Source organism: Parathielavia appendiculata (genome assembly GCF_033297405.1).
Source record: "Parathielavia appendiculata strain CBS 731.68 unplaced genomic scaffold N657scaffold_4, whole genome shotgun sequence".
Lineage (NCBI taxonomy): Eukaryota > Fungi > Ascomycota > Sordariomycetes > Sordariales > Chaetomiaceae > Parathielavia > Parathielavia appendiculata.
Genome location: NW_026944223.1, coordinates 696344 through 721331, shown reverse-complemented (window position 1 = coordinate 721331; position 24988 = coordinate 696344). Strand labels below are relative to the sequence as shown.

The 24988-nt window shown below is 56.3% G+C and overlaps 13 protein-coding genes across 13 annotated transcripts; 6 read left to right on the top strand and 7 right to left on the bottom strand.

Annotated features, from left to right (window-relative positions):
• Positions 1 to 503: 503 nt before the first annotated feature.
• N657DRAFT_643712 (uncharacterized protein) lies at positions 504 to 1879 on the top strand. Its single transcript, XM_062792610.1, has one exon. The coding sequence runs from the start codon at positions 720 to 722 to the stop codon at positions 1743 to 1745; it is 1026 nt and encodes a 341-aa protein (XP_062648713.1). The 5' UTR covers positions 504 to 719; the 3' UTR covers positions 1746 to 1879.
• A 491-nt stretch (positions 1880 to 2370) lies between these two features.
• On the bottom strand, positions 2371 to 3674 carry N657DRAFT_643709 (cell division control protein 42 precursor). Its single transcript, XM_062792609.1, has 6 exons — positions 3354 to 3674; positions 3211 to 3243; positions 3091 to 3149; positions 2855 to 3035; positions 2560 to 2783; positions 2371 to 2489 (listed from the first exon to the last, which is right to left on the bottom strand). Exons 1-6 carry the CDS (start codon positions 3372 to 3374, stop codon positions 2420 to 2422), a joined length of 588 nt encoding a protein of 195 aa, XP_062648712.1. The 5' UTR covers positions 3375 to 3674; the 3' UTR covers positions 2371 to 2419.
• Positions 3675 to 5540: 1866 nt separating this feature from the next.
• N657DRAFT_570515 (uncharacterized protein) lies at positions 5541 to 7162 on the top strand (the record flags this gene model as incomplete). The annotated part of the gene is made up of 3 exons (XM_062788742.1): positions 5541 to 6313; positions 6366 to 6947; positions 7009 to 7162. 3 exons carry the CDS (start codon positions 5541 to 5543, stop codon positions 7160 to 7162), a joined length of 1509 nt encoding a protein of 502 aa, XP_062648711.1.
• On the bottom strand, positions 7007 to 8465 carry N657DRAFT_643707 (SURF1-domain-containing protein). The gene is made up of 4 exons (XM_062792608.1): positions 8150 to 8465; positions 7561 to 8076; positions 7384 to 7489; positions 7007 to 7290 (listed from the first exon to the last, which is right to left on the bottom strand). Exons 1-4 carry the CDS (start codon positions 8400 to 8402, stop codon positions 7191 to 7193), a joined length of 975 nt encoding a protein of 324 aa, XP_062648710.1. The 5' UTR covers positions 8403 to 8465; the 3' UTR covers positions 7007 to 7190.
• Positions 8466 to 8829: 364 nt separating this feature from the next.
• On the top strand, positions 8830 to 10446 carry N657DRAFT_632871 (uncharacterized protein; the record flags this gene model as incomplete). Its single annotated transcript, XM_062791174.1, has 5 exons — positions 8830 to 8911; positions 8965 to 9017; positions 9098 to 9198; positions 9249 to 10359; positions 10411 to 10446. The coding sequence occupies 5 exons, from the start codon at positions 8830 to 8832 to the stop codon at positions 10444 to 10446; spliced, it is 1383 nt and encodes a 460-aa protein (XP_062648709.1).
• Positions 10412 to 11517, bottom strand: N657DRAFT_643705 (uncharacterized protein). The gene is made up of 3 exons (XM_062792607.1): positions 11103 to 11517; positions 10754 to 10979; positions 10412 to 10680 (listed from the first exon to the last, which is right to left on the bottom strand). The coding sequence occupies exons 1-3, from the start codon at positions 11321 to 11323 to the stop codon at positions 10648 to 10650; spliced, it is 480 nt and encodes a 159-aa protein (XP_062648708.1). The 5' UTR covers positions 11324 to 11517; the 3' UTR covers positions 10412 to 10647.
• A 470-nt stretch (positions 11518 to 11987) lies between these two features.
• Positions 11988 to 12697, bottom strand: N657DRAFT_689325 (uncharacterized protein; the record flags this gene model as incomplete). The annotated part of the gene is made up of 4 exons (XM_062796988.1): positions 11988 to 12040; positions 12107 to 12251; positions 12304 to 12470; positions 12520 to 12697. 4 exons carry the CDS (start codon positions 12695 to 12697, stop codon positions 11988 to 11990), a joined length of 543 nt encoding a protein of 180 aa, XP_062648707.1.
• A 761-nt stretch (positions 12698 to 13458) lies between these two features.
• N657DRAFT_339952 (uncharacterized protein) lies at positions 13459 to 15005 on the top strand. The gene has a single exon (XM_062786896.1). It carries the CDS (start codon positions 13710 to 13712, stop codon positions 14799 to 14801), a length of 1092 nt encoding a protein of 363 aa, XP_062648706.1. The 5' UTR covers positions 13459 to 13709; the 3' UTR covers positions 14802 to 15005.
• Positions 15006 to 15108: 103 nt separating this feature from the next.
• Positions 15109 to 15906, top strand: N657DRAFT_643701 (DNA-binding TFAR19-related protein). Its single transcript, XM_062792606.1, has 4 exons — positions 15109 to 15179; positions 15236 to 15327; positions 15394 to 15404; positions 15471 to 15906. Exons 1-4 carry the CDS (start codon positions 15156 to 15158, stop codon positions 15737 to 15739), a joined length of 396 nt encoding a protein of 131 aa, XP_062648705.1. The 5' UTR covers positions 15109 to 15155; the 3' UTR covers positions 15740 to 15906.
• Positions 15689 to 17473, bottom strand: N657DRAFT_340458 (Coq4-domain-containing protein). The gene is made up of 2 exons (XM_062786899.1): positions 16637 to 17473; positions 15689 to 16563 (listed from the first exon to the last, which is right to left on the bottom strand). The coding sequence occupies exons 1-2, from the start codon at positions 17067 to 17069 to the stop codon at positions 15908 to 15910; spliced, it is 1089 nt and encodes a 362-aa protein (XP_062648704.1). The 5' UTR covers positions 17070 to 17473; the 3' UTR covers positions 15689 to 15907.
• N657DRAFT_616032 (SET domain-containing protein) lies at positions 17097 to 18598 on the top strand. Its single transcript, XM_062790487.1, has 2 exons — positions 17097 to 17454; positions 17522 to 18598. The coding sequence occupies exons 1-2, from the start codon at positions 17335 to 17337 to the stop codon at positions 18533 to 18535; spliced, it is 1134 nt and encodes a 377-aa protein (XP_062648703.1). The 5' UTR covers positions 17097 to 17334; the 3' UTR covers positions 18536 to 18598.
• A 290-nt stretch (positions 18599 to 18888) lies between these two features.
• On the bottom strand, positions 18889 to 20862 carry N657DRAFT_340214 (uncharacterized protein). The gene is made up of 3 exons (XM_062786898.1): positions 20088 to 20862; positions 19414 to 20030; positions 18889 to 19349 (listed from the first exon to the last, which is right to left on the bottom strand). Exons 1-3 carry the CDS (start codon positions 20516 to 20518, stop codon positions 19243 to 19245), a joined length of 1155 nt encoding a protein of 384 aa, XP_062648702.1. The 5' UTR covers positions 20519 to 20862; the 3' UTR covers positions 18889 to 19242.
• Positions 20863 to 21878: 1016 nt separating this feature from the next.
• On the bottom strand, positions 21879 to 24231 carry N657DRAFT_655101 (WD40 repeat-like protein; the record flags this gene model as incomplete). The annotated part of the gene is made up of 6 exons (XM_062794565.1): positions 21879 to 22015; positions 22077 to 23109; positions 23170 to 23274; positions 23333 to 23649; positions 23681 to 23830; positions 23904 to 24231. The coding sequence occupies 6 exons, from the start codon at positions 24229 to 24231 to the stop codon at positions 21879 to 21881; spliced, it is 2070 nt and encodes a 689-aa protein (XP_062648701.1).
• Between the last annotated feature and the right edge of the window lie 757 nt (positions 24232 to 24988).

Genomic DNA, 24988 nt, shown 5'->3' with positions numbered 1-24988 from the left:
TAACGCGTATCTCGAGATGCTGCCCGAGACAGAACACGAAGAACAAATATAGGAATTTCGTTAGTGAGAGCAGACAGTCTCTCTGAGACAGGACAACTGCTATTTCCAGCTTGGTTCTATCTCTCCCGCAGCGAGTCAACGGCGGGGCTTGGGACGAAGGCAGCGGCTAAACGACCGATGACGCTTCTTCAACGTCCATCACTCCACCGTCAACATGGCTGTTGTTACATCAAGCCACCTGGTATCCGTCCGTATGCATCCACAAATCAATGTACAAGCGGATGTGTAAGCCGCTTCGTGGATCTGCATTGCATACACCGTACAGCCGCGAGCTGATGCAGGACAGGGCTCGGCATGGCATCCGAAGTACATAACAACGGCCGGGCGGGTGGACTTTGTGGGGCCGGAGCACCTTGTTGCGACCTGCTTAAAGTCCCCCTTCTCAGCTCGTTACGCTGACCCGGGAGTGCGCCGACGACAGCTTCCGTAGAGTGGGTCCGCGCCGAAGGATGGCCGCCGAACGGGCCGCATCCTGCATGCCCCACTAGAGACCTACCGCCAAGCCCTTCCCGCCTTTCAGCAACGGCAGAAAAAGTCGAGAATCGGATTTCAAGAGACGGGTTGTTGCTTGGCAGTCACTTTTTTCAGAGCCCAATTCTTTCTTCCACAATCGATTTACAGTCGCGGTCTGGGTTGAATTACGCCGACAGCCACTAGCCATGGCCAAATCATCGAAAAAGAGAGAGCGCACCGAAGAAGATGTCGCCGACAACCACGACGCCAAGCCTGTGCTCAAGAAGAGCAAGCTCGACACAGCGAGCAAGGCTGAGGTTACCAAGAAGAGTTCTGAGCTGAAGGAGGTCAAGTCTGAACCTCCCACGACCGAGGAAACCTTCATGTCCAAGAAGGGCAAGAAGGACAGGAAGGACAAGAAGGGCAAGAAAGAGAAGAAGCGCAAGGTCAAAGATTTAGAGACCGTCGCCCAGACCGACGAGCCCGCTCCAGCTGCGCCCTCGAACCTGGAGACACAGACGGAGCAACCAGCCAACGGCGACGCCATCGCAAACAAGAAGAACAAGAAGAAGAAGAACAAGGATAGGAAATCCAAGAGCACCGAGCACGTCCCGATCAAAGAAGATGAAGACGACAAGAAGGCCTTAGCAGACCACCACAACGACTACAGCGACAACAGCAACAAACCAACCCGCTTCATCTGCTTCGTCGGCAACCTCCCCTACACGGCAACCGTCGACTCCGTCCGCGCACACTTTGCGACTTTGCAGCCGACATCGGTGCGGCTGCTCACGCAGCGCGATGACCCGTCCAAGTCGCGCGGCATCGCCTTTGTCGAGTTTGGGCGGTACGACCACATGAAGACGTGCCTCTCCAAATTCCACCACACCGAGTTCGACGACGGCAAGTCGCCCGCGCGGAGGATCAACGTCGAGTTGACGTACGTATATATTTATCTTTATGAACTCGGGCAGCGCAGAAGACTGACTCGGCTTTCTCCTGTGACTGTAAACAGAGCAGGAGGAGGCGGCAAAACGGCCGCGCGGCAGGACAAGATCAAGCAAAAGAACGCCAAGCTCAACGAGGAGCGGGCGAACCGGATGCAGAAGGAGGAGGAGGAGGCTAAGCTGAAGAAGGCGGGCAAGACGGGTGAGGGTAAGACACAGGAGCAGCGGGATGAAGACGCGATACACCCGAGCAGGAGAACGAGGGTACCGTATGGCAGGAATTAGCCAGGTGCGCGTGAGGGAGGGAGAGAAGTGATGGTCATCAGTGCTGTTTACGCAAAAGATACCCTCTTTCTTTCATAACGAAATAGACGTTTTCCTATATCATGTACTGTCACTGGGACAGCAGGAATCTATGGGCAAAAAAAAAAAAGGAATTGTCTTTTCGCATTCAACCATGTAACGTCATGTCCGCTATCAACAACTGGTTCCTGGCTCCAAGAAATTCGCTCGCAGTCTCCAACTGTGAAGAAAGCAGAAAACGAAAGAAAGCTGACAGACAAATTGCCACTGCGCCGTCAGAATATAGGAGACGACCATGCAGGGTAAAAACATTGGCACCCCAGAGTCAGCTCAGCATCGCTAGGGAGATCATGAGAATACGGCGGAATGCGAGCCATGAGGGTATGAAGATCCATGCGTATGCATGCCCCGCCAACCTAGCTCGATGAACGGCGATGCCTCTGGCGCGACACCTAAGCCGGAGAACCCTGGCCCGTGTCGTCTACTATGAGAGAAGGGCATAGTATCGAGCGCAATCCAAAAAAGGGAAGCTTCGGGTGGGGCGTTGTAGTGCGAGAAGCGGACGTGTCTCTGTTGGGTATAGATAGGGTGCTGTGCATTACGTGATCGTTTCGTCGATCGTAGGGTATGGAGAAGGTGCGTTGGGCTGAAGGGCGTTACAGAATCGAGCATTGGCTCTTCTTCTTCTTCTGCTGGGTCTCCGCTGGCTTGGGTTGAATCACAGCTCTGAGAATGCAGTGTCAGATTTCGGACCAAAGCCCCTGTCGGCGGCAGAACCCGCCAAGCGTCCACTCACCTGATGGCGCTGTCAAAGACAGCTTTGAGATTCATCTGTGTCAGGGCCGAGCATTCGACGTATTTGTAGGCTTTGATCTTCCTAGCGCACTCCAACCCCTGCTCGTAGGTGATAGGGCCCATGCCGTTTGGCCCCTTCGGCTCGTTGGGGTCCCGCTTGTCGAGCTTTGTGCCGACCAGGACAATGGGGACGTCGGGCGCATGATGCGAGATTTCTGGGTACCACTGTGGATGTGTGGTCAGCAGCTGTACTCATATTGCCTACCCGCTGTTCGAGTCCTGAAGGCTTAACTAACCTTGGCGGTAACGTTGTCATACGACGCGGGACTGACGAGGGAGAAGCAGATGAGGAAGACGTCGGTCTGAGGGTATGAGAGCGGCCGCAGTCTATCGTAGTCCTCCTGTCCAGCGGTGTCCCACAGTCCCAAGCTGATCGGTTTGCCGTCGACCTGTACGCTCGCCGAGTAGTTGTCGAACCTGGTGTGAATTTGTTAGACGCCGTTGCATGCGGTAAAGCAGTCGATGTACGAACACTGTGGGGATGTACTCGCCGGGGAAGGCGTTCGTCGTGTACGAGATGAGCAGGCATGTCTGAAACGAAGCTGTCAGTATGGGATTCCTTAAGAGGGAATGAGATAGATATGATTCGTACCTTGCCTACAGCGCCATCTCCGGTGACAACGCACTACGGATGCGAGATACCGTTAGCTCGGAGCGTGGCCTTACCGGACGGGTCGCTCGCCAACGTGGGGACACGCGCTGGTGATCTGGGCGGTGTTGCGGCGGTCGACAAACCTTGATTGATTGGGTCGCCATGGTTTATAGAAGCTGTGTTGTTGAAGCAAGAAACAGGACCTGTGTGGCAGCTCTCGATCTGGAAACCAGCGGCCGGACGGCGATGGTTGTGCTCGGTGTTTCTCGAATAGCGGTGGGTGGGTGGGAGGAGAAAGCGCTGGAGAATTGCGCCTGCGAGGTTGGCCCGCGCTCCAATGCCTTGGCTGACGGCGAGAATAGGTTTGTTCGATCTTCAGGACAGGGAGACGAGACGCAAAGCTGGGCGCAAAGGTCAGAAGCAGACCATGGACGCGAAACAGAAGGTCTAAGTGCCTGGTGCTTAGACGTGCACAAGTTGAAACTGAAGCAAATGCAGAGGCAGACCCGGGCACCAGGCGAACGGACTGTTCGACTCTAGATTGGGACCTTTGAGTCGAGATAGGAAAAGCAGCACTGTGAAAACACCTGTTGGCGGCTGGCCCGGCCCACCCACAACGGCGGCTCAAGCCAAGTGCGTGTGGGGCGGGGTGGTCGCAAGTGGACCGCTTCCTGCTTCTCACACGGCCGGCACACCCATCATCGTCTTGGCGGCACTCTGTCTCTGCTTTTGGCGGGAGCTGGGAGACAAGGGGGTTTGGCCTCTGACACTCTCGGCGTTAACTGCCTCAGGGTGGTTGACCTGATTGGAAGAAAATGAAAAGAACGGCACGGCGAATCAGCTCAACCACACATGGCTGCCAAACACGACTCCGTGATCTGCGTCGGGGAGCAGCACCATCGCACCCCCTGTCCAGTTTCGCCAAGACTGTAGATTGAGAGAGAACACTTCCAGGCATGTTATTGAAGGCGGAATGGGCCACTCGGCGCAGAAGAGGGATGAAAGGGATAATGGACGGGTCGACTGGATTTCTGGACTGCCATGCCCTCGGGGGGTGCACCTGCTTCAGAGAAGCCAGAATCGGCTGGTCGCGGCCTCATGGCGGATGTTCTTGCCAAATAACAAGGTGTGAGCTTTACATATGCCCGAGAACTTGTATGATAGATTCGTCCCTTCTCCGCGAGACACTGATAAAGGAATTGCAGCTGTGCGCAAAGGCTCGCTCGAGGACGACTCTACTCTACATCCGTATGCATAGGTAGTTTCGTCCGTCGCATGGGTCTGGGATGTAATCGACGATGCGCGCAGCTGGGAATGACAGTTGAGGTCGGGATGTGTAGTACTGAGCCAGATAACTCAGACCTCGGCGCCGCCACATTTGAGGTACGTCTGTAACCGAGATGCTCTGTCTATGGATATGTGATCTGTGACAAGATCCGGTACACTTCGGGTGCGATGTGGCGGCTCAGCGCCTGGCACTAGGTACTCTTGATTTTTCTGTTCGTAGCTTCGTACAGACCTACGTGGTCTTTCACCTTGAACCTGTGGCAGTCCCTGAGGCGCCCAAGCAATGGGTCCAGGCCTCCGTTCGGCGATGAGTGGAGGGTAGGCGTTCATCCCAACAACTCTTCACTCCTGCGCCGGTTCGCACAACAGTCGCTGACCTGGTGTTCAGCGGATAGGACAGGGAACGGCCTGATACCTCCTTGAGCTTTCTAGAACATTGCCCTTGCTTGGGTAAGCGCAGTTCGTTGCACTGTTGACGTGCTGGTGAAACACGAAACGGGGTCGAGGCCTGCTCCGGTGTAGCAGTTACTGTATATACGGGTGTGAGGGATTTTCAGTGCTATACATGCTGCTCACACTCTCTTGTTGGGGTACTACGCGGCTACGTAGAGACTACCGTGTAGATAGAACTTGTATTACTAGATAGAGTTTCTTGAGCTCTCTCTAATAGTACCAATCTATTTGGTTTAGCCAGGTTGCGGGCAAGATGCAAGAGAGCTTAATGATAGTAATATGAAAAAACATAGGGTGAAGGAAGATAAAGTGTACGGATGTACTCCGTAATACCACTGAGTAGATCCGTAAATTCCGCACTGAAAAACAAACAGGGTTGGATTATATTTACAAACCCCACTTTTTATTCAAATCGGGAAGTCAACTCACGTTGTGAGCTCGGCACCTTTAGGCGCGTCATGGTTTACTGGTCTATTGACCATGGCCATCTCAACGGAGGTAATTCGGACACGGTATTGGCACAACCTGGGATCGATTCGAATGTCACACCACTCGCCAGAAGCTTTGTCGGGCTGCCTGTTGCCAAGAAGATGGCTCGCGAAAGCCAGCGCCCGGCCGCGACGCCGACAAGACGGGCCTCGAGTGAAGGGCCAGTGACCTCGATTTACCGACAACCCGTGCTCAGAACGCCCGGAAGTCACGCACGGGGCCTTCAGCGCCCGCAGGCGACATCAGCATCAGGCAGGAAGATCGCGCCTCCGACTGCGACGCCACATGCTCGCGCCGCATTCCGGACCATCGACTCGCGCCGGGCAGCCATCTTCACGCCGCATCGCGCCAGGCGGAAGAGCTTGCGCGAGGTGCGCGACTCGCCCCGGGACTTCTTGCTTTCTCTAGGACGAATGTTGGCACGCAACACAGAGGTGATTACAACATCATCCTCCTCATCGCCTGGGGAGGAAGACAAGACGCTCGGCTCGGATGGCGCAGGCAACGAGACGACGCTCGGGGCGATTAGTGTCGACGACGATGAAGATGAGGAGGAGCTTCCGAAGCGTCCGCGGCTCTCGCTCCCTATTGACGAGGAGGACGACGATAGCGACGATCTCCAGCCTCATCATTCGGTGGTGATTGACGACGACAACTACACGATGCAGTCTATCGAGATGCCGCGGAGGGCCATTAGCGAGCAGCCTGGTGGCCGGTTTTCCATGAACAGCGTGCGCATGAGCGATTACTTCAACACGAACGATATGCTGCATAGCGAGGATATTGAGGTAGACTCAGGCTTCTTTCCCCCGACAGCGGTGTTGGACGAGAACAACATCACGATAGGGGTCGAGGAGCTACCATCCCCTGAACGGTGATGCTAATTCGCTACAACTGCAATGGACGAAAGGCTGACCTAGGCGTAGGCTTGATTCGGACGGTGATCGGCGCGACCTTGGCCGCGAGAGCTATTTTGGTATCGAGGTGCCTGTCGGGGACATCAACGAGAGCACGTTCATGATAGCGCCCCAGGTCGAGGAATCGCCCAATCGACCGCCCGTCACGAATGGCACGCCAACGGTCGACGACTATCTGCCACTTGTTGACCATAGGAGTGACGACTTTGATGACGAGGACTTAATCGGAGGAGTGCCAGCGTTAGCTGATGAACCAGTTGAAGGGCCCAGCGACGGCCGGCTTGAGGAGACAGACGTTCAGTTCGCGAGCATCAAGAGGGCTCAGGTGCGTGGAGCAACCAAGAAAATCATCAGGATCTCAAAACACGGCATCGAGTATCCGTCTCTTCCACCGGCCGTGGTGCAAAGGCTGGCTCAAAACTTTGCAAAGGCCAGCGGCGCGAAGGGGAAGATCACGCCAGATGCCATGCAGGCTATTATGCAGGCCTCGGACTGGTTCTTCGAGCAGCTGGGTGAGGACCTACAGGCCTACGCCAAGCACGCCGGCCGCAAAACCATCGATGAGAGCGATGTTCTCACCCTGATGAAGAGGTATGCTACAATCTATCGGTGGGTATCTCAGATATTGATACATATGACTGACAACTTACAGGCAGCGTCAGATCAACCCTAATACAACAGTCTTCGCTCTGGCGCAACGCCACCTTCCCAGGGAGTTGCTGCAAGAGCTCCGCATGCCACCCCCTGCTGTACCGAAGAAGCGCCGCAGGACAAAGGGCGGGGCGGAGGATGAAGATGTGACCTGAGGTTCGGGAAGGAACCGGTTGAGCATCATTACCAATGTTTATTCATGCGAACACGACGTGCTACGTCGGATGGCGGCTTTCTGACCACCAGATAGAACATTATCGACGTGGCAACGGCGAGGCCGTACCTGTGCGCGTCAGTCGGCTGCTGTCCGTGGAAGGAAGTCGCGGACGCAGAGGCCCGCTTGGGTCGCGCTCTGCGAGATCTGGGATGAACTTACCAAGTGAAGATATACTGTGCATGGTTGTTGCGCAGATTTACCTCTGCCGGCCGCCCGATGGGGATACCTCGGCTCTCGAAGTCCAAGACCTGGTGGAAATCAGGGTCTAAGCAAACCGTTAGCACCCCCATTAGGTATCGAAGATAACCCGGTCGAAGGGACACAAAGTGAACCCACTCATAGTCTGCTCAATCCAGACCGGTTGACTCCCCGTCAAGGCTGCCATCTGCTTCACATCCGGAAAGTAGAACTCGCCCTTATCCGGCCTGTTGTCGGGCGTAAACATGTTCTTCTTCCACGGCTGCCTCAGCATCCCCTCCACCCTCACTTCCCCCGTCGGCAACCCATCGAGCCGCTTGCGCTGATCGGCGTATTGTTTGGAGATCCACCCCCGGTTGACCAGCACCTTGGCGCCCTCGTCCCCCTCCCGCTCGAGCGGCGTCACCACAATGTAGCCCTGCTCACCGTCGCGCATACGCGGGCCAACGAGCATCTCCTGGTCGTGCCGGAACCGGCCCATCGTGTAGATGCGCCGGTAATCAAAGTCGACGATCGCGTCCGCGTCCACGCGTGGGGGAAGCGGGAGGGGAGGGCGGACCAGCCGGTCCTCGCACTTGGCGATCAAGTCTGTCTTCCATTGCAGGCGCTTGACTTGCCAGGTGCCGAGGAAAAAGGCGGTTACGGGGATGATGGCTGGTTTGTTGTTAGTCGTGGGTTGAATTGGGTCGAGAAGTGATAGGACCTGGGGAAGGTTGGGGAGCGTCACCGAGGATGATCAGGCCTGGGCCGTGCCTGCGGCCTGTCCGGACGAGTTCGGGCGGGTTGTCGAGGATTGAGGTGAAGCCTGGGTCGTCGGCGGGTTGCCTTGGGCGTCCCGGGCTGTTGGAGACGGGGCGTCGGGGAACGGAACGGATTATTGATGAGTTAACCAGTGGCCATTGTGTAGTTGGTCTGCCAATTGGCCTCTGTTTCGTCAGTAATAGCCGCAAGACGCACGCGCGTACCCTCTCAGCTGCCATGTTTTGCCAGACTCGACGGTCGAGGTCGAGGCGGTGAAACTTGGAAAGTGCGATACTCGAGAGTTCTTGGTGCTGTGGTGGAGAGACACACCCATTCGGGGCTTGGGCCTTAATATCTTGCGGCACGCAAGCGCTGCACCCCGCATCTTACAGCGGCTCCGTCAGCACTCAGCAGGGGCTCAGTGTCATTTCGGAGTAACCGGCTCTGGGCTGTTCTGCCATCATGTCGGTCTTTCATCATCATTGAAAGGATAACATTATTGCATGCTTTGGATCCGTTAGACATCCGAACCCGCCGGGCCCTCATATTCACTTTATCGAGTCTCGGCCACCACTCAGTGGCATCACACAGCAACACCCTCCTACCCTCCCTTATTCCTTACCGTTGGCCGGAACCACCGATTTTCACACACGCGCCCCCCTGACTATGGCTTTCTTCCAAGGATCCGTTCAAGAGGGCATTGCCGCCGCTCTTCAGCAGGCAAAGTCTGTGGTGTGCTTTGTCACAGGTCAGAGTGTCTCACTGCAGCCCCAACATGGCACGAGCTAACCAGCGAAACAGACGGCAAGGCGGAAAGCATGCAGTGGGAAAATGAGTTCTTCGCCGAGGAAGATGTCAGTCATTTTGACCTGTCTTTCATCAATGGATCTTTTCTGACTTCGAGGACGGCGATTAGATCCGTTCGTTACTCCAGGCACAGGCCGTGTCCCTGCGGCTTGAAGCCGGGTCAGATGGGGAGAGCAACCTTGCGCAGCTCTATCCCATCCCTAGAAAGCCCACCGTCGTGGTTATCAGGTCAGTTTTCTGCCAAAAACTGACATTTGACAGGAGCTGACAGAAGACAGGAATGCGGAGCTAAAAGAATACATCGCTGCCGGCGTCTCCAAGGACGAGTTTGCGAGGAGGATGAAGAAAGCACTGGCGCCAACACAGTCTGCACCTGACCAACCTCTGCCTGTCCAAGCCACGGTTTCTCCACGCGAAGCTGTGGCCGTGTCAGCGGCCCCGGCGAGCCAGCCAAACCGTGACCATGAATCCCGGGTACAAGCCCTCTTGGCCGAAAGAAGCGCCAAGCTTGCTGAAAGAAAGAAGAAAGAGGAAGAAGAGGCGAAGCGGCAGGGTGTAGAGAAGGCCAAAGCCAAAGCCGAAGCCGAGGCAAGCGGGTCAAAGCAGCCTGATGAACGGAGCAAGTACGAGGCAGCCCTCAAGAAGAAGCAACGAGAAGCGCGCGAGGAGCGGGAGCGGATCCGCAAGGCCATAGCGGACGACAAGGCGGCCCGGGCGGCTCGGAAGGCAGCGGCAGAGGCGGAACGGAAGGAGGCAGCGGTTTCTGAGATCACCGATTCGGCCCCCTTTGCTCCGGCAAGCCAGCTTCTCCCGCGTACGGGCAAGCTCAGCGAGCACTGTGCCATCCAGGTCCGGTTGTTCGATGGCTCGACGATCCGCAGCCGCTTCTCGAGCCACGAGACGCTGAAGGATGTGAGGAAGTGGGTCGACGAGACGCGTGGGAACACCAAAGAGGCCTACACGTTCAAGGTTCTGCTGACGCCGCTGCCGAGCAAGACCATCGACATCACGGAGGAGGACAAGCCCCTTCAGGCGCTGGGGCTTGCCCCTTCGTCGACCCTTATTCTACTGCGCGTGCCCAAATACAGCGCCGCCTACTCGTCTGGTACAACGCCCGTGGCTGATGAAGCTCAAGGCAATGCCTCTCAAAGATTCATCGGTTACATCCTGGCCCTCGTCACTGGCTTCTTCAGCACAACCATCGCCTTTTTCTCCGCTCTTCTCAGCACAGCTGGGCCACCAGCAGCTGCGCCCGAGTCCTCACCATCCCAGGCATCGCAGAGCCAGGCGGCCTCTAATGCAGCCCGACGTCGTCGTGGCGGACGGATAGCCGGGCTGGACCATACAGGCGGCCAGCCGAATGACCAACAGTTCTACAACGGCAATTCTGTGAGTCATGATCGTTTTACAACCTACAGATCACAAGCTAATGATGCATAGATCAATTATGAGCCCAGGCCAGATGACGGAGAGTAGGCGTGATTCTTAATACGGCGTTGAGCGGGATTGTCCAGTCGCAGCATCAATCCGTGGTTCTTTGAAGGGCGGAATATGTCTTGCGCTGCTCTATTGTACAGTGATATAATGGGTTGATGGCCGAATACAGCGTCCCTCTGTTTTCACGCCCGGATATGCCGTGAAATTACATTCCATCTCCTATCGTCCATGCGCCATGCTTTAGTACTGCTTGGCAGCAGCCTGGCACGCTTTCTGCAAGAAGTCATCAGCACACTCAATCCCCAGTTGTCTAAAGCCATGCCTGGCGATGGAGCGGGTAACTTACGAGCTGCTCCAGATACCACCCGCAAATCGACATGTTGCCGCCGTGCTCGTCCATGCATTTTGTGAACTGCTCCGTAACGCCGGCGCAGTTGTTGCCAAAGGTGCTGTTGGTCTGAGCCGCCTGGGCCTGCGTCGCGGGCTCGGGCGCGCTGCTCGAGGAGCCGCCCCAGAGGCTGCTGATGCCGTTGCCGACGACGTGGCCGATCGAGGAGCCGATGGCAACGCCACTGTCAAGCACGCAAACATCCATTCCATGTTAGCCTCCTTTTCCTTGCTTCTGGTATATCTTTCTTCATCCCTCAAAAACGGAGGCATTATGTCTGTCCGAGAATGGAACGGGTTGAACGTACGCGGCGGTGCTGGCCATCTGGCCGAGGAGGCCGGGGCCCTGGGATACGGGCGCCGTCGGGGCGTGGGGAGCCATCTGGGAGGAGGTGGGAGCCGACGAAGGCGCGGCGTAGGTAGCTGCCGGCCGGGTCTGCTGCTGCTGGGTCGGGGCGGGCGCCGAGCGGGCGGGCACGGTGGGCCGGGACGGAGCCGGGCGGGCGGACGACCTAGACTGGCGAGGCATGGCGTTTGTTTGTGTTTGTGGATTCGAATCGGTTCAACGAGAGTGATGTTGTTGTCTGGAGGGAGTGGAAGCGCTCAGAGTTGGAGACGTTTTGCCGGAAAGTGTTGGGAGACCGAATGTGATTTTGCCATTGGCCACAGCTTTGCTGGTTTCCGGCACCTGCAGGCCTAGAAGCCAATCGAAGCGCGCCGTTCAGGCGCATGGAGTTTCCGGCAGCCGAGACTCCGAGCACCGACTTCAATACTCCGGGTCAGGATACGCTTACTTCCCTCCAAGACTCGACGATCACCCAGACAAGTTAGATAGGTAGATGAAGGAGCCTGAGTTATTTCACACATAAAAATAAGGAGGGCTGGGAGGCAGCGAGTGACATGCATCCGGCTTGATTCTGGGCAAGACCAGCGTGTTTGAGAGCTGTCATTTTGCCCTTCAGTCTCGTTCTATGTCTTCACCCTCGACGTCGAGTTCCCGTTGTTCCCTCCTTAAGGGAGAGAGTGCCTAAGCAGTCCACGACCCTTCAGAGGACCACTCCTGGATGTGAATCTGGTGAGGCTCGTTCCAAAATACGGCGGTTAACCGGCTGGCCTCTACGCCAAACCCCCACGAAAAGAGCTTCACAATTGGTGCCACAGGCTATTGCCGTGGTGTCTCTCATTCATCATCCTTAAACGACGAATGGAGGCATCGTGAAGGGATGCCCTGCCCTGACCATGAACCCTGTAAGCAGCTCTCAGATAGTTTTTCAATTCCTCTTCTGGCCCCCGTTGCGCTTCGACCGCTTACAGAGCTTCTCGCCAGCCTCGACGCCACTACTCTCCGCAGCAGGCTCGTCTGCTGGTCGCTTCTTTTCAGCGGCCTGACGTGCCGCCTTCTGCCGCTCGCTGGCAATGAGCTCGGTTAACTTTGCTTTGATGTCCTTGTTATCGCCCTGCAGCCGTGTGAGAACCCTGTTCAAACGACCTGCAGTACACACGACTTACAAGATCAGACCTGAGGAACCGGGCTGCGGCCTCGGTATTGACCGTGTTCTCGCGTTCTGCTGGCGGGGTTTCGAGTTTCTGGATCTTTTCTGTATACCGCCTTACGCGGGTCAACTCGGTGAAGATGGCATGGTTCGTAGTATCGACCCCGTTCAGGCGTAATGATGCTGGACCAGATGTGAGTGGAAAGCTGAGAAAAAGGTAGAAAACTCTCACAGAAAAGGAGCGCCTCTATCGCGTAGGCAACCAAGACGTAGAGATTTGCCTTGTCTAGAAGGGGAAGCTTGGACGAAATGTCACCAATGTCGCCCAGCAGCGGCTCGAGCGACTGCCCTGCCTTATGGAGCGCCTCTTCAAGCCGATCCAGTTGCGGCGTGATGTCGCTGACATCCATTGCAGAATCGATGGACAGATTGCTGAGTTCTGAAATCTCAATAAGATTACTGACGTAGTATCCAGTTGTTGGGCCGTTGATATTCAGATTCCACGGGCAGATGTTTTTTTCAGTTCAGACTGTTTCTTCGACTCGGATGTGAATGAGCCTTCCAAAAGCGGGCTTGCTACTTGCAAGTTGCACCCTGAAATCCAGGCGTTGTGGGTCTGGCGTGTGCAATCCTGGGTCGGACTGACCAATCAACCGGCGGCGTTTTTTTTTTTTTCGTTTCTCGAGAGAGAAAGAATCCAGCCCACATTCAGCGCCCCTTGCCTCGACCGCGAAGCCGTTGAGACGGCTTCATATCTCCACACAAGCCGAACGCCTGATGTTTTGCGAAAGCTACCGGGCGACCCCAACCGCCGAACCCATCTCGATTGCTTCCCCGATGCCGCATCGCATGCCCTAAATATCGAGAGCCACCTGCGACGGGTCTCTCACCGAGTCTGCGACGCCGACCAAGTCCTACCATGCCCTCACACCGTCTTCCGTGAACACCGCCAACCTGTATCTATTTCCGAGCCGTCGCCCGCCATTGCGGGCGTTCGCGCAAATACCCTACAGCCGCATACCATGCTCACTCAATAACAACGTCGCGGGCCGGGGGGCCAACCGCCATGGTGCGTCAGGCCGAGATTTCACGACGGCGAGTTACATTCAAAGTCAAGAAGACGGCGGGCTATTGCGGGGTGGTCGATTCGCATTGCCTGCGCATCTTTCCGCGGCTTCCGGACCTTACGCTGTCTTGCCCACCGGCAATGAACGTACACCATCGGCCGGGACAATTCGGAAAGATGAGCCGTCTCCCTCTCAAACCCGCGCCATCGTGGAGGTAGAGCAGGAAGCGCGGGGAGATCTGGGTAGGATTCAGTCCAGGGTCGCGTTGTGGGACTCGGGAAGGGACCGAGTTCATGGCGCCGATTTTGATGCACTTGCCTTGCCGCCGTTCACGACCTCCGACCAGGTCCATGTCATGGGGTTGGACCTGACAGGACGATACATCGCGCACACCTTGGCTGGGTGCCGGACTATCCCCCCTGTTTGCTACATAATTCATAACCACTTCATGGCCAAGCGATGGCGCGACCTAAATAAGCAGCTGACGCTGTTCCGAGGTCACCATATGATCGTCCGTCGCCGAGTCAAAGCCGACTACACATTGGAGCAAGACGAACAACTGGAGCGAGGGCCTATCCACAACCTTATTGTCACGCTGCCGGCTTCTCAGGTGATCAAGGCCATAGGCAGTATCAGGCACCGGCTTGATCATCGATCAACCATCTGCCTAGTGAACGACGGGCTGGGGGTCGCCGAGGCTCTGATCGGAGCCTATTTTCCGGACGAGTCGAAGCGCCCAATATTCCTGCTTGGGCATCTTACCACGAGCTTGGATCATGTCGACGACTTATTCTCCGTCTCGGAAGTCCGGCCGGGGAGACTTTACCTGACGCTGATCCCCTCGCAAGGGCTTGGGGGACATCACGACATCCGCATCAGGCGTCACCCGCCCTTGGAGCGGACGGTCAGAGGGTCGCATTTTATCCGACTCCTCACGGCGACACCAGGACTCAACGCGACGGGCCATCCGATAGCCGACTTTATGCGTTACAAGCTGCCCACAGTGGCCTTCAGGACGATAGTGGATCCGCTGGCTGCACTGTTTGAGTGTCGATACGACGGCCTGCGAGACAACGCGCACGCGCGGCAGCTGATGGATCGTCTGCTCGCGGAGTTGTCGGGCGTGCTGTCGCGTCTGCCAGAATGCAGGGACTCGCCTAAGTTCCGGCAGGTTGCCCTGTTTACCGAGCTGAGGGACGAGGTGTTCCGCAAGCTGGTGCTGCAGCGGACTGCCGACAGCAAGATGCGCTCGCAGGTTGCTCGGGGGTGGGACACGGACGTCGACTTCTTGTCGGGCTATTTCGTGAGACGTGGGCGGCAGATGCACTGTCCCGTCGAGGCGCTCGACTCGGTCATGTGGGCGGTCAAGGCGAAACGGTTGGTCGAGTTGAAGAAGCTCGCAGGTGAAATACCCTCGCAAAAGAAGACAGAGCCGGCTACCCAGTGAGCCTTGCAAGCTACTGATACAACGGCTTGAACGTGAGAAAGCGAGAGCATTGTACATCACACATTGTAAATATGGTACGGGGATAGACGGGATAGCTGGCATGTACGATTGTGCAACAACTCGACCTTTGTATGATAGATCAGATATATACCTAGACTCTAGAGATTATGAGGGGCATGGTTGTCTAATGTTGTTGGAGACTCGCGCTTCAAGTCATGCAGGCAGTTGCAATGAATCAACTAGCTCCCTTGGTGCGTATCAGCCGCCATCACCCCACCAAAACCTTGGGACCCCGCGATCGACACAGCAGAGCTCTCCCATATCCAACCCCAATCATTTCAAACCGTTGGCGAAATGGAAGACGCCGAGCTCGAGCAGGTCTGGCTCGTTCCAGTTCCTCTCAAGTTCAATCTCTTAACTGACTCAAGCTGCAGATCAGAAAGGCTCGCCTGGAGCAGCTCAAGGCCCAGAGCGGGGCCGCAGGAGGGACCGGTGGGAGCGGCAGCCAGGAACAAGCACAAAGACAGTAAGCTTCCCTTTCTCTTGGTCTTAAACCTGCTATTTCGCATGGCTGACCAAGTTACTGCGACAGGCAACAAGAGGGTACCTTTTCACCGACACTACTCTTCTCTGCGTACCGACAATGCTGACAAGTTCACGATCCTGTAGCGGAAGCCCGCAAGTCGATCCTCAACCAGATCCTCGAGCCTGAAGCCGCCGACCGGTTGGGGCGCATTCGGCTGGTCAAGGAGCAGCGGGCGAGCGATATCGAGAACCGGCTGATCATGCTGGCGCAAACAGGGCAGCTGCGGCAGAAGGTCACCGAGGACCAGCTCAAGGAGCTGCTGAACGCCATGGCGGACAACAAGGAGGAGGAGAAGATTGTCGTGAACCGGAGGAAAGGATGGGAGGATGACGACGACTTGCTGGACTTGTAGGAGAGGAAGAATGATGCTCTGATTTGGGGTTCAGCATTGGTTATAGCTCCTGATCATGACTCGGAGCTCGATGCAGTGTCTCTTTGGTACCTTACAGCGTTCTTATTTGTACACGCGGTTAAAGTATTTTTGTCCAGTTCTCCGCCATGGTACCTTATCGCCCCTGTTCTACGCAGCACCCGCCCTGGCAGCCGCTTCCTCCTTGCGTCTCCGCCTCTCCTCCCTCTCCCTCCTCCGTATCTCCCTCAAATCCGGCGGCGACTCCACCCCCAACTCCCTTCTCAGCTCGTCCACATCCCTCTCGAGCTGCTCCTCCCAGTACACATTAATCACCTCCTTGGCCTTCAACCCGTTCCGCAGCGCCCAGGGGAGGTATATTCCCGCGAACCTCCTCCTCTCGCTCGGCTTGAGCGTCGCCGCAGCGAACACGCTCATGCCCGTCATGGGTAGCAGCGTGTTGGCGAACTCAAACGCCTTGAGCGCCACCTCCCCCTCGCGCACGACGGGCAAGCCCGTCAGCGCGTGGTAGAAGTCGTGGCACTCGCGGTAGCGCTGCATGACATAGGCGCACTCCTCGTCGTCGATGTAGCGCACGGACGCTCGCGTGTCGGGTGAGACTCCCTCGCGGTCGAGCCAGGCGACGTAGGTGCGCCCGACCGTGTTGACCGGCAGGGAGCGGAGGTGCGGGAGGTTGAGCGAGGTCGAGGTAATGCGTGGCCGGTCGCGCAGGATGCGCCGGCCCGTGGGCGAGGCGAGCATGGCGTCGCGAAGGCGGTAGATGAAGTAGGGTGTTGCGGTCGCTTCGGCGAAGGCGGCGATGAGGTCTGGAGAGATGGGGCTCGGGGGCGTTAGTAGAGAGAAATCACAGCAAAGGGAGAGAGAGGTGAGAATGCTTGCCTCCTCGTCGCGGGTCCCGAAGGGACATGAGACCCGAGCCAATGGCCAGAGCGGCCTTTTCGATACGGGTGAGAGGAACATGGCCTGGGTAGTTGGGCGGAGGGCGGGTGAGACTGGAGAGGGAGAAGGGCCTCGATTGGACGGTGTTTCCAAGAGCTGCGGCAGCAGGCCGAAGCCTGTTATTGCGGGCTACAAGAGCCGCTGTACGTCTAAGAGCCACCTCCATGACGAATTGGGCGCCGAACACCAGTATCGCATCCTGATATCTGGCCGAAGGAGAACGTGGTCGGGACTCGGCATTGGCCGGAAGTGGTTCGACATGTTGAAGATCGGAGACTCGGCTGGTTGAAGACCGATGTGGAATACCAGACCCTAACCCTGCGTCACATTCAATACCACGGTGGGAATCATGCCGCCATGGAAGAACCAGCATCTTGATTTTTGGCTGACAATTTGATCAGACAATGAGACGTTCGCAATGTAATAGGGAGAGCACAACTCGGTATTACCAGACATATGGCAATGTTGAACCTATATGAAGTATCAAGAGCAGACAGAACATCTAACCTGCATACAATATAACGTATCAGTGCTTGTTAACAACATACTCTTTCCGTCTCCTGGCTTACAACTTTTTTGCTTTGAACTCGCCCCGGTTACAATAAGTGTACTTTTATGACCCTGCGCTCCTGACTGCAATGGAGGTCTACGACGAACTCCTTCGCTGGGCAGAGGACCGTGGGATCGAGCTCCATGGGGTCGCACCTCGATCAATTCCCGGAAGGGGGATGGGCATGGTCGCCACGAAACCGCTCAAGGTGAGATCTGACATACCAAGAATTCTTTCATCGATCTCGCTCTCATCATTAATCAACCATTTCGTAGGCCAACGAACGCATTCTCCTTGTCCCTACATCCGCTCTCCGCAGCCTCGACACAGTCCGGACCCAGGTCAAAACGAAACTCGCCAAAGACACCAAAGCCCACGCCATCCTCGCCGCCGACCTGACCATGGACAAGCCGACGTCCAAATACAGCCCCTGGAACGCCGTGGTCCCCTCCCGGGAGTCCATCTCCAGCAGCCTACCCCTAGCCTGGGATGCCCGTCTGCACCGTTACCTCCCCAAGCCGGCCCTGGCCCTCCTCCGCGCTCAAGAATCCAAATTCGCCCGCGACTGGGCCGCCATCCAGCAGTCGTCCCTCTTCTCCCCGTCCATCACCCGCCAGGACTTTCTCTATACCTGGCTGCTGGTCAACACACGCACCTTCTACCACGAGAACCACCGCACCGCCAAGCTGCCCAAGGACGACCGCATGGTGCTGCAGCCCGTGGCTGACCTCTTCAACCACGCCGACGCCGGCTGCGAGGTCGCCTTCACGCCCGCCAGCTTCACCATCACGGCCGACCGTGCCTACGCCGAGGGCGATGAGGTGTTTATCTGCTACGGCAACCACCACAACGATTTCCTGCTGGTCGAGTACGGCTTCGTGCTCGCCCACAACCGGTGGGACGAGGTGTGTCTCGACGACGCCATCTTGCCCGAGCTGAGCGACGGGCAGAGGGACTTGCTGGAGGAGAAGGGTTTTTTGGGCAAGTACGTGTTGGATGCGAGGACGGTGTGCTACAGGACGCAGGTGGCGCTGAGGCTGCTGTGTATATCGACTGAGGAGTGGGAGGCGTTGGTCGATGAAGGTGAGGATGGCGGCGAGGAGTTGCAAGACAAAGTTGATAGGTCATTGGGGAGGATATTGAGGAAGTATCGCGGCGTTGTAGAGGGCACGATCAAGGAGCTCAAGGCCGTTGAAGCAGGGGAAGCTGGCCAACGATACATGCTGAGTATGAGGTGGCAGCAGATCAGGGGGTTGATAGACCGGACAATTGCACGCCTTGAGTCTTGAGTGTTTCCGTGATCTTCGTCCGCTGTCTCGTTCTAGATGGGCAGTGTGAGACACCCAGCTATGACTCATATAGCAAGCCTCTATCCGTGACAACGCCAAACCTAACATAGTGGAAGGTAGGCTGTTTCCCTGGTATATTACGCATTCTCACAACTCCAAGCCACAAATCCTAAACACCGACTGCCAAGACGTGGAGAGTACTAGAGGCTGTCAAGCATCGCCCATCAAAGGTCACCAAAAGGTCTGTAGCAGAAATCAGCCCTTTACGCCTGCGCTTCCCAACCGTATCTCTGCACCCACACACCAACACGCCCACTCCGCAACACTAAATACCCAACTAGCACCAAAAACACTACAAGTGCACGAGGCCCATAATGCTTGATTCCGAAGTAACTGAATATGAGCAGAGAACAGCATGAAGCATGACTGGAAGTTGAATGGAATAGTGAAACCCTGTCCCGTGTAGATCCCAAACGCCAAAAGTGTAAGTCGCAAACCCGTGTTTCCTCCAAGCCACCCGAAGGAGAGATAGGTTGGCAAGCCCAAACAATTGTATTGTTAGACGGTCAAGATCCTCCTCGCCTCTGGCCCGGTAAAGCTTTCGCGAGGCAAACCAAGCGAGAGGAGGGAAAAACTCGGAATGGGGAAAATCAAATAGGCTGAAGTAGCGATACCTACTACTGATACCGAGCGACCCGGGGCTTGTCCTACTCGCCGCGAGCTCGTTTGGCACCGTGAGGGTTCTGCCACTCGTTGGACTGGTTGCCGCCGCCAAAGAAGGCCGGGTTGAAGCCGGGCTGCATGCCTTGGAAGCCTGTCATGATCTGGTTAGCTTTGATGTGAACCATCAAGTCGGGTCGATGCAAGACAAAACGTACCTGGCATACCGGCACCCATGGCGCCGCCCATACCGCCACCCATCATGCCCATGCTGGCCATGGGGCCAGCCATGCCACCCATGGGCATACCGCCGCCCATGGGCATGCCTCCCATCATGTTCATGCCGCCACCGCCCCGTCCGCCGCGCATGCCGCCTCGCATGCCGCCGCCCATCATGCCGCCGCGGTTGAAGCCCCCGCCAAAGCCGGCGCCGCCGCCGATAGGGCCGTTGAAGCCCATGGCGTTGGCATTGAACGCGTTCATATTGCCGCCCGTAAAACCGCGGTTGAAGCCGCCTTGGTTCATGCCGCCGCCGCCGCCACGGGCCCCGTTGAAGCCCCCTCGGCCGCCGCGGAAACCGCCAAAGTTGCTGTTGCCGCTGAAATTGCCGCCGCGGTCATTGTACACGGGTCCGGGAGGTGCCCGACCCTGCGCGTCCTTAGCGGCCCGGTTCGGGGCGTCCTTGGGTAACGTGCGGAAGGGATTGTGTGTCGGGGACGAGTAGATGACCGTGTGCCGCTTCTGGCCGGGCTGGTTGTACTCGTTGTTCAGGGCGTCGATGCGATGTTTGGTTGCGGTGGCAGCTTGCTGGGAGGTGAATTCGATGTAGGCTTGGCTATCGCTGAGTTAGCAGGCCGGACGATATGACACCTAGCTTGAAAACATCTCTTACCCTTTGCTCTTCCCGTTAATCTTGTGCTCGCTGAAGGTGATGTCCTTGAGCTCGCTCTCGCAGCCAGCTTGACGCACCCAGCCGCGAATGTCGTCGTCCGTGTTCCACCAGTTGAGCTCTGACACCATCAGCGCCGTCGTGGCACCGGGGTCCACAGGGCGGTCGTCAGATCCCTCCTTGCGCTTCACGCCCTGTTGCGGGCGCTGGGAAGCGGTGTTCTGGGAGCTAGTATGGCCAGCGCCACGGTCATCCATGTTATTGTCTTCGCGGCGCTCCTCGTGGTAGTCCTCATGACTCTGGCCATCGCCGTTTAGCGTGTGCGAGTCGTCCTCCTCATAGCCCTGATGATCGCCATGACCGCTGTGGTCGTTGTCGCCATGGTCATGGGCTGAATCGCCGTAGACGTCGATCTCAAACTCCTCCTCGGCCATGGTGGTACTGGGTATGCGTCGATCTGTGTATCGTCGACCAACGTTTCTCGGTCGTGATCAAGTGCTTTGAAGCCTGTTTTGTGGTGGTAATTCAAGCGTGAATTGAGCGCCTGGCTATGAATTAGAATACAGGAACCATCGGGTGTGCGTTTGATCCGATGAAATATGCAAGTTCGACCGGAAGCTACCGAGCTTCATCGAGTCTTGCAAGCTCTGTCGTATGCAGATGCGATGGGATGATCAAAAAAGCGGTACCGACGAAAAAAAGAAACGGACGAAGCATCAGGCAGGAAAACAACAGGTGATAGAGAGTTCGCCATACGTACATTCCACTCTCCGACACGATGATTGACCGACGATGGACGGCTGGTCCTTGTAGGTAAGAAAGATTCCAAGATGCAGCTCTGTGCCAGCAGTCTCGGAGACAGGAGTCGGATGTTCTCGTCTTGTTTCTCAGAAGACTTTTCCCTTTCTCTCCGCAAGGTCCTGTCCTTTCAGACGGGTACAAGTAAGTGAGCAATCGACAAAGGGCCGACTCCGCTTCGTGCCAAACGCGAACTCTGGGCTCTTCGTGATCCGCGACGCGGCTCTTCACTGTGCTTATTCCTCCTTTCCTCCCAACTCCAGGTAGTTGACAGTTTTTTTGCCGTTAGTGGATTTTAGTCCGCAATGGCGTCGGGAGGTCGAGATGGAAACTGTTGAGGCACCGGGCCCAACGATGACTCGGAGTGATGATGCGAGGGTGTTTGCGGGTCGCTCTTCGAGGCGCGGTGGAACGCAATCTGCCAATGTCCAGAAATGGGCAAGTCCCAAGAATGATGAGAGAAGAACGCGGCGGAATGGTGATGTGATCCGGCAGCTGGGCGTGAATCAGTTCGATGCTTCGGTGAAGAATGGTTGCACCAAGGGGAAATTATTGAAGTTCCTGGGTTGTGTCGCCTTTGAAGGACTGCGGCAAGGCTGAAGCAGCGGAGCCAACTCCAGGCGTTAGACCATGGCGCAGCTTATCATATCTATCGACATGCTGCGGGTTAGGGTCTCACCTTTCCGATGATCCAGCTGTTGATCACAACTACTTCAACAGCAACCTCAGGAAAACAGAGTCAAATACGGATAAGTACGATCAGCTCTGGATTGGTATGTTCTTTGTCTCTAAAAACCTGGGGGGAAATGTACCAAATGAACGTCTAAAAATCCAACTCTCCAAGCCCTAATGACTCCGTCCCGAACATGAACATAAACATATACATATACATCACATTGACATTGGGACACAAGAACAATCTTGGTGACTTGGTCAGAGCATAGAACTCAACACGAAAATTCCCGCATACTCACATTACCGACGCCCAGCATATTCCTAGGAGTCCCGATATGGAACCAGGTCTTCGTTGACCGGAATGCCCATCGCCGGGCAGCCCTCGTCCATGTCGCCTTCATTGAACGAATGCAGCGATGCCGTCCCTGCTTCCTGGGCTGGACCGCTCCACGCCGAAGCTAGGGTTGTGTCAGCTTAACTCTTTTTTGAGAAAGTAACGGCAAGAAGCATGGTACATACCAACCAACATGGGTGCATTCGGATGCCATGCGACATCGCGGACCATGGCCTCCCAACCATGGGCGTTGCGATGGTGCAGACGGTGCCGCCGGTCCGTTCTCGGCCGGATCGGGGTCCCTCTTGTGGCAGCTCTCACATCGATCTTCGCCGCCAGCGTGGCGTCAAGGTTCCAGACATAGACGAACCCGTCGTAGCTGCCGGAGTAGACGTAGCGGGAGTCGGTGCTGTTGGGCGGCGAGAAGTGGCACCTGATCAACGTCCGCTGGACCTTGTGCCCGCGGAACGTCACCAGCGAGTTGTCGTGCGGGTGCTGGAACCACTGGTAGTCCTCGTACTCCTGCCACCGGTAGTCGTATTCGTAGTCGCGATTCCTCGTGGGAGCCGTGGCATCGAGCTCCTGGAACCGCGACGTGGACATAGCCATCCTCAAGTCCCACAGCTTCATGCTCTGGTCCTTGCCGTTACTGAGAATGTACCTTCCGTCCCCCTTGCTGTCGATGTAGGTCAAGCCCTCGGTGTGGCCAACAAAAGCCCCTGCTTCCCGGCCATCAGCCATGCTGCGTGTATCCCACACCTTGATGGTGCAGTCGTCCGAGCCCGAGTACAGAATGTGTGGTGACATCTTGTCGGCGAAACAGACGGCATTCACGTCGTCGGTGTGTCCCACTACATGGTGCAGCGCCTTGCGCCGTTCAATGTCGTACACGACAATCGAGTTGGCGCCCGTTCCCGCGACGATGTGCCGCCCGTCGCCCGAGAAGCGGACTGAGAAGATGGCAAAGCCGCCAAAGACATAGTCTCCAGAAAATGGACGGGCACCCTCTGAAAGGTTGAGCGAGTAGGGGTCGCCCGTATCGTTGGGGTCAGTGGCTGCGATGCCCACGTGGGGTTGGAGGGAGGAGAAGACAAGCCATTTGTTGTCTGGGCTGAGGGCGGCATCGGTCATGGTCCATTGGCCGAAGGGGTAGCTGGCCGTCTTGTAGTGCTTCCAGTTGTATGGGCTTGACGTGTCGTACAAACGAACCTTGAAGTCCTGCCAGGCTTGTCAGCGGACATTGTCACTAGCTTCGCCGTCATCCTTCGCTCCGCTTGCCTTGACACACGCATAAAAGAAGTTGCCATCGTCCGAAAACTGGCCGCAACAGACCGGATCGTCATAGTGGATAACCATCTCTGGCTTGGTTGAGGGTATCATCGACTGCAGCCGCTTAGCTTCCTCGCCACCTGTAAATGAGGGAGATGGCGTGTCTTCCTACCTGAGCCATCAGGCCTTGGTTGACTTTATGACCTGTTGGGCCATTGAGGCCCAGTTCCCGGTCCAGAAGACGGCGAGCGAGAGCCTTACGGTTGGGCGTCCGCGTGTCAAAGGTGCCAAATACACCCGACTCCATCAACTTTCTGCCTTCATCACTCGGGATCTTGGGGAACCGCTTGTTGCCACCTGGGCTCTGGATGTTCCAAGAAAAGCGGTGACCGTCGCCGCTCTCATCCTCCTCTATCGTCGGGTTGAGGTACTGTCCCCGAAGCAGGGCCAAGAACTCTCGCTGCGTGAGAAACGGTCGTCCCGGGCCGCCTGCAATTGTTTAGTATATATGTTCACGGACAGGGCTGCTCGGGGTGCATACCGCCACCAATTCTGACAACCCGTCGTTGTGGCTCTGCGGCACCTTGACCCTCATCGCCTTGCGCGTCATCTCCTTGTCTGGCAGCGTCTAAGATCTCCTCGATGAGAACCTCAAACTCAAGACCGTCGCCTTAACCGGTTTGAAATATTTTGTCAATAAGATGCAGACGATAGTGTGGTTGTTGACTTGCTATTTGACTCACCTCTGGGTTCGTCATCTTCGTCATCATCTTCGTCATCATCTTCGTCATCATCTGCATCATCCTGCTCTTCCTCGTCCTCATCGTCTTGCTCCTCCTCGTCCTCGTCCTCTCCTTCTTCGGCGGCCTCCTCCTCCTCATCATCGTCCTCGTCCTCGTCCTCATCTACCCAGGCATGCCAATCATGCCGCTCGTGCGTAGATGGGCCTTCATCGTCTTCCCGATGCGACCGGGCCCAGTGGGGTTCCAAGTTGATATCATGCGACTCATGAGCAGAAGGAGCCTCATCGTCTTCCCAAAGCGGTCGGTGTTGGAACCGGCTGCCGCTCATGGTGAATGTTTGTCGAAAGCCGACGTTGTGTGCGGCGCACCGGGAGTGAAATAATGGCACAAAATGATCGTGGTTTGTGATATATCGGGCTAATACGCTTGCAATGACGTCCGCTTCAAAGCACAGCCCAAAGCACTAGGTAGGTAAGTAGATCACTCGGCAAAGTTGCAGGGGGATCGACGGGGAACCAGCACGTCCAAAGTCAAACAACCAAACTAAGTTTGATATGGGCAACCACGAGCATTGCTCACAACCCTGCGATGGTTCTATTCATCATTCTGCGGAGGCTACGGCTCTGAGCTAATCGGAAGCTCGGTGGACGAAGCGGTGGCGACGGGGTGCTCTCACACGGCGGAGTTTAGCAACGGATTTAGGTCGGCGCTGACAAAGCTGTTGTCACGTATAATACTAGCATAACCCTAAGCCACGTAGACCCAAATCTTCAAGCGAGCTAGTAAAGTCTAAAATGCAGTGCAGGGAGGGCAACTGCTGGTTTCTACGCTAGAATCGGTTGAAGGAGCAGTTATCTGAGGTTGTCAAGTGTGCAACTGTCTCTTTGCCAGCTGAATCAACCGAGCGGAGTTAGCAGTTAAGGGGCACAACACTGGATAATGCAATCATGAACTTTGATATGGGCTGTGCAGAACCTCGTCAGATGATCGCTGTATGTGACATCTGCTTGTTGCAAGCGAGCACAAACTCAAACTCCTGCAATTTTTGGGTCGCATACAAAGTCGTTCGTAACACAGATGTGCAC

Excerpts from the sequence above, each read along its gene's own strand:
- N657DRAFT_643705 (XM_062792607.1), bottom strand. The coding sequence starts at position 11,323 with ATGCCTCGCCAGTCTAGGTCGTCCGCCCGCCCGGCTCCGTCCCGGCCC. Across the intron at positions 10,980-11,102 it reads CAGATGGCCAGCACCGCCGC|TGGCGTTGCCATCGGCTCCT; the intron begins GTACGTTCAACC and ends CGTGCTTGACAG. Across the intron at positions 10,681-10,753 it reads GGTGGTATCTGGAGCAGCTC|AAAGCGTGCCAGGCTGCTGC; the intron begins GTAAGTTACCCG and ends GACTTCTTGCAG.
- N657DRAFT_616032 (XM_062790487.1), top strand. The coding sequence starts at position 17,335 with ATGGAGGTCTACGACGAACTCCTTCGCTGGGCAGAGGACCGTGGGATC. Across the intron at positions 17,455-17,521 it reads TCGCCACGAAACCGCTCAAG|GCCAACGAACGCATTCTCCT; the intron begins GTGAGATCTGAC and ends ACCATTTCGTAG.
- N657DRAFT_339952 (XM_062786896.1), top strand. The coding sequence starts at position 13,710 with ATGGGGTTGGACCTGACAGGACGATACATCGCGCACACCTTGGCTGGG.
- N657DRAFT_643709 (XM_062792609.1), bottom strand. The coding sequence starts at position 3,374 with ATGGCGACCCAATCAATCAAG. Across the intron at positions 3,150-3,210 it reads GAGATGGCGCTGTAGGCAAG|ACATGCCTGCTCATCTCGTA; the intron begins GTACGAATCATA and ends GCTTCGTTTCAG. Across the intron at positions 3,036-3,090 it reads GGCGAGTACATCCCCACAGT|GTTCGACAACTACTCGGCGA; the intron begins GTTCGTACATCG and ends AATTCACACCAG.
- N657DRAFT_340214 (XM_062786898.1), bottom strand. The coding sequence starts at position 20,518 with ATGGCCGAGGAGGAGTTTGAGATCGACGTCTACGGCGATTCAGCCCAT. Across the intron at positions 20,031-20,087 it reads ATTAACGGGAAGAGCAAAGG|CCAAGCCTACATCGAATTCA; the intron begins GTAAGAGATGTT and ends ACTCAGCGATAG. Across the intron at positions 19,350-19,413 it reads CATGGGTGCCGGTATGCCAG|GCTTCCAAGGCATGCAGCCC; the intron begins GTACGTTTTGTC and ends AGATCATGACAG.
- N657DRAFT_643701 (XM_062792606.1), top strand. The coding sequence starts at position 15,156 with ATGGAAGACGCCGAGCTCGAGCAG. Across the intron at positions 15,180-15,235 it reads AAGACGCCGAGCTCGAGCAG|ATCAGAAAGGCTCGCCTGGA; the intron begins GTCTGGCTCGTT and ends CTCAAGCTGCAG.
- N657DRAFT_340458 (XM_062786899.1), bottom strand. The coding sequence starts at position 17,069 with ATGCTGGTTCTTCCATGGCGGCATGATTCCCACCGTGGTATTGAATGT. Across the intron at positions 16,564-16,636 it reads TCGGGACCCGCGACGAGGAG|ACCTCATCGCCGCCTTCGCC; the intron begins GCAAGCATTCTC and ends CCATCTCTCCAG.
- N657DRAFT_643712 (XM_062792610.1), top strand. The coding sequence starts at position 720 with ATGGCCAAATCATCGAAAAAGAGAGAGCGCACCGAAGAAGATGTCGCC.
- N657DRAFT_643707 (XM_062792608.1), bottom strand. The coding sequence starts at position 8,402 with ATGGCAGCTGAGAGGGTACGCGCGTGCGTCTTGCGGCTATTACTGACG. Across the intron at positions 7,490-7,560 it reads CTGGATTGAGCAGACTATGA|ACCCTGATTTCCACCAGGTC; the intron begins GTGGGTTCACTT and ends CGGTTTGCTTAG. Across the intron at positions 7,291-7,383 it reads GCACAGTATATCTTCACTTG|GTACGGCCTCGCCGTTGCCA; the intron begins GTAAGTTCATCC and ends TGACGCGCACAG.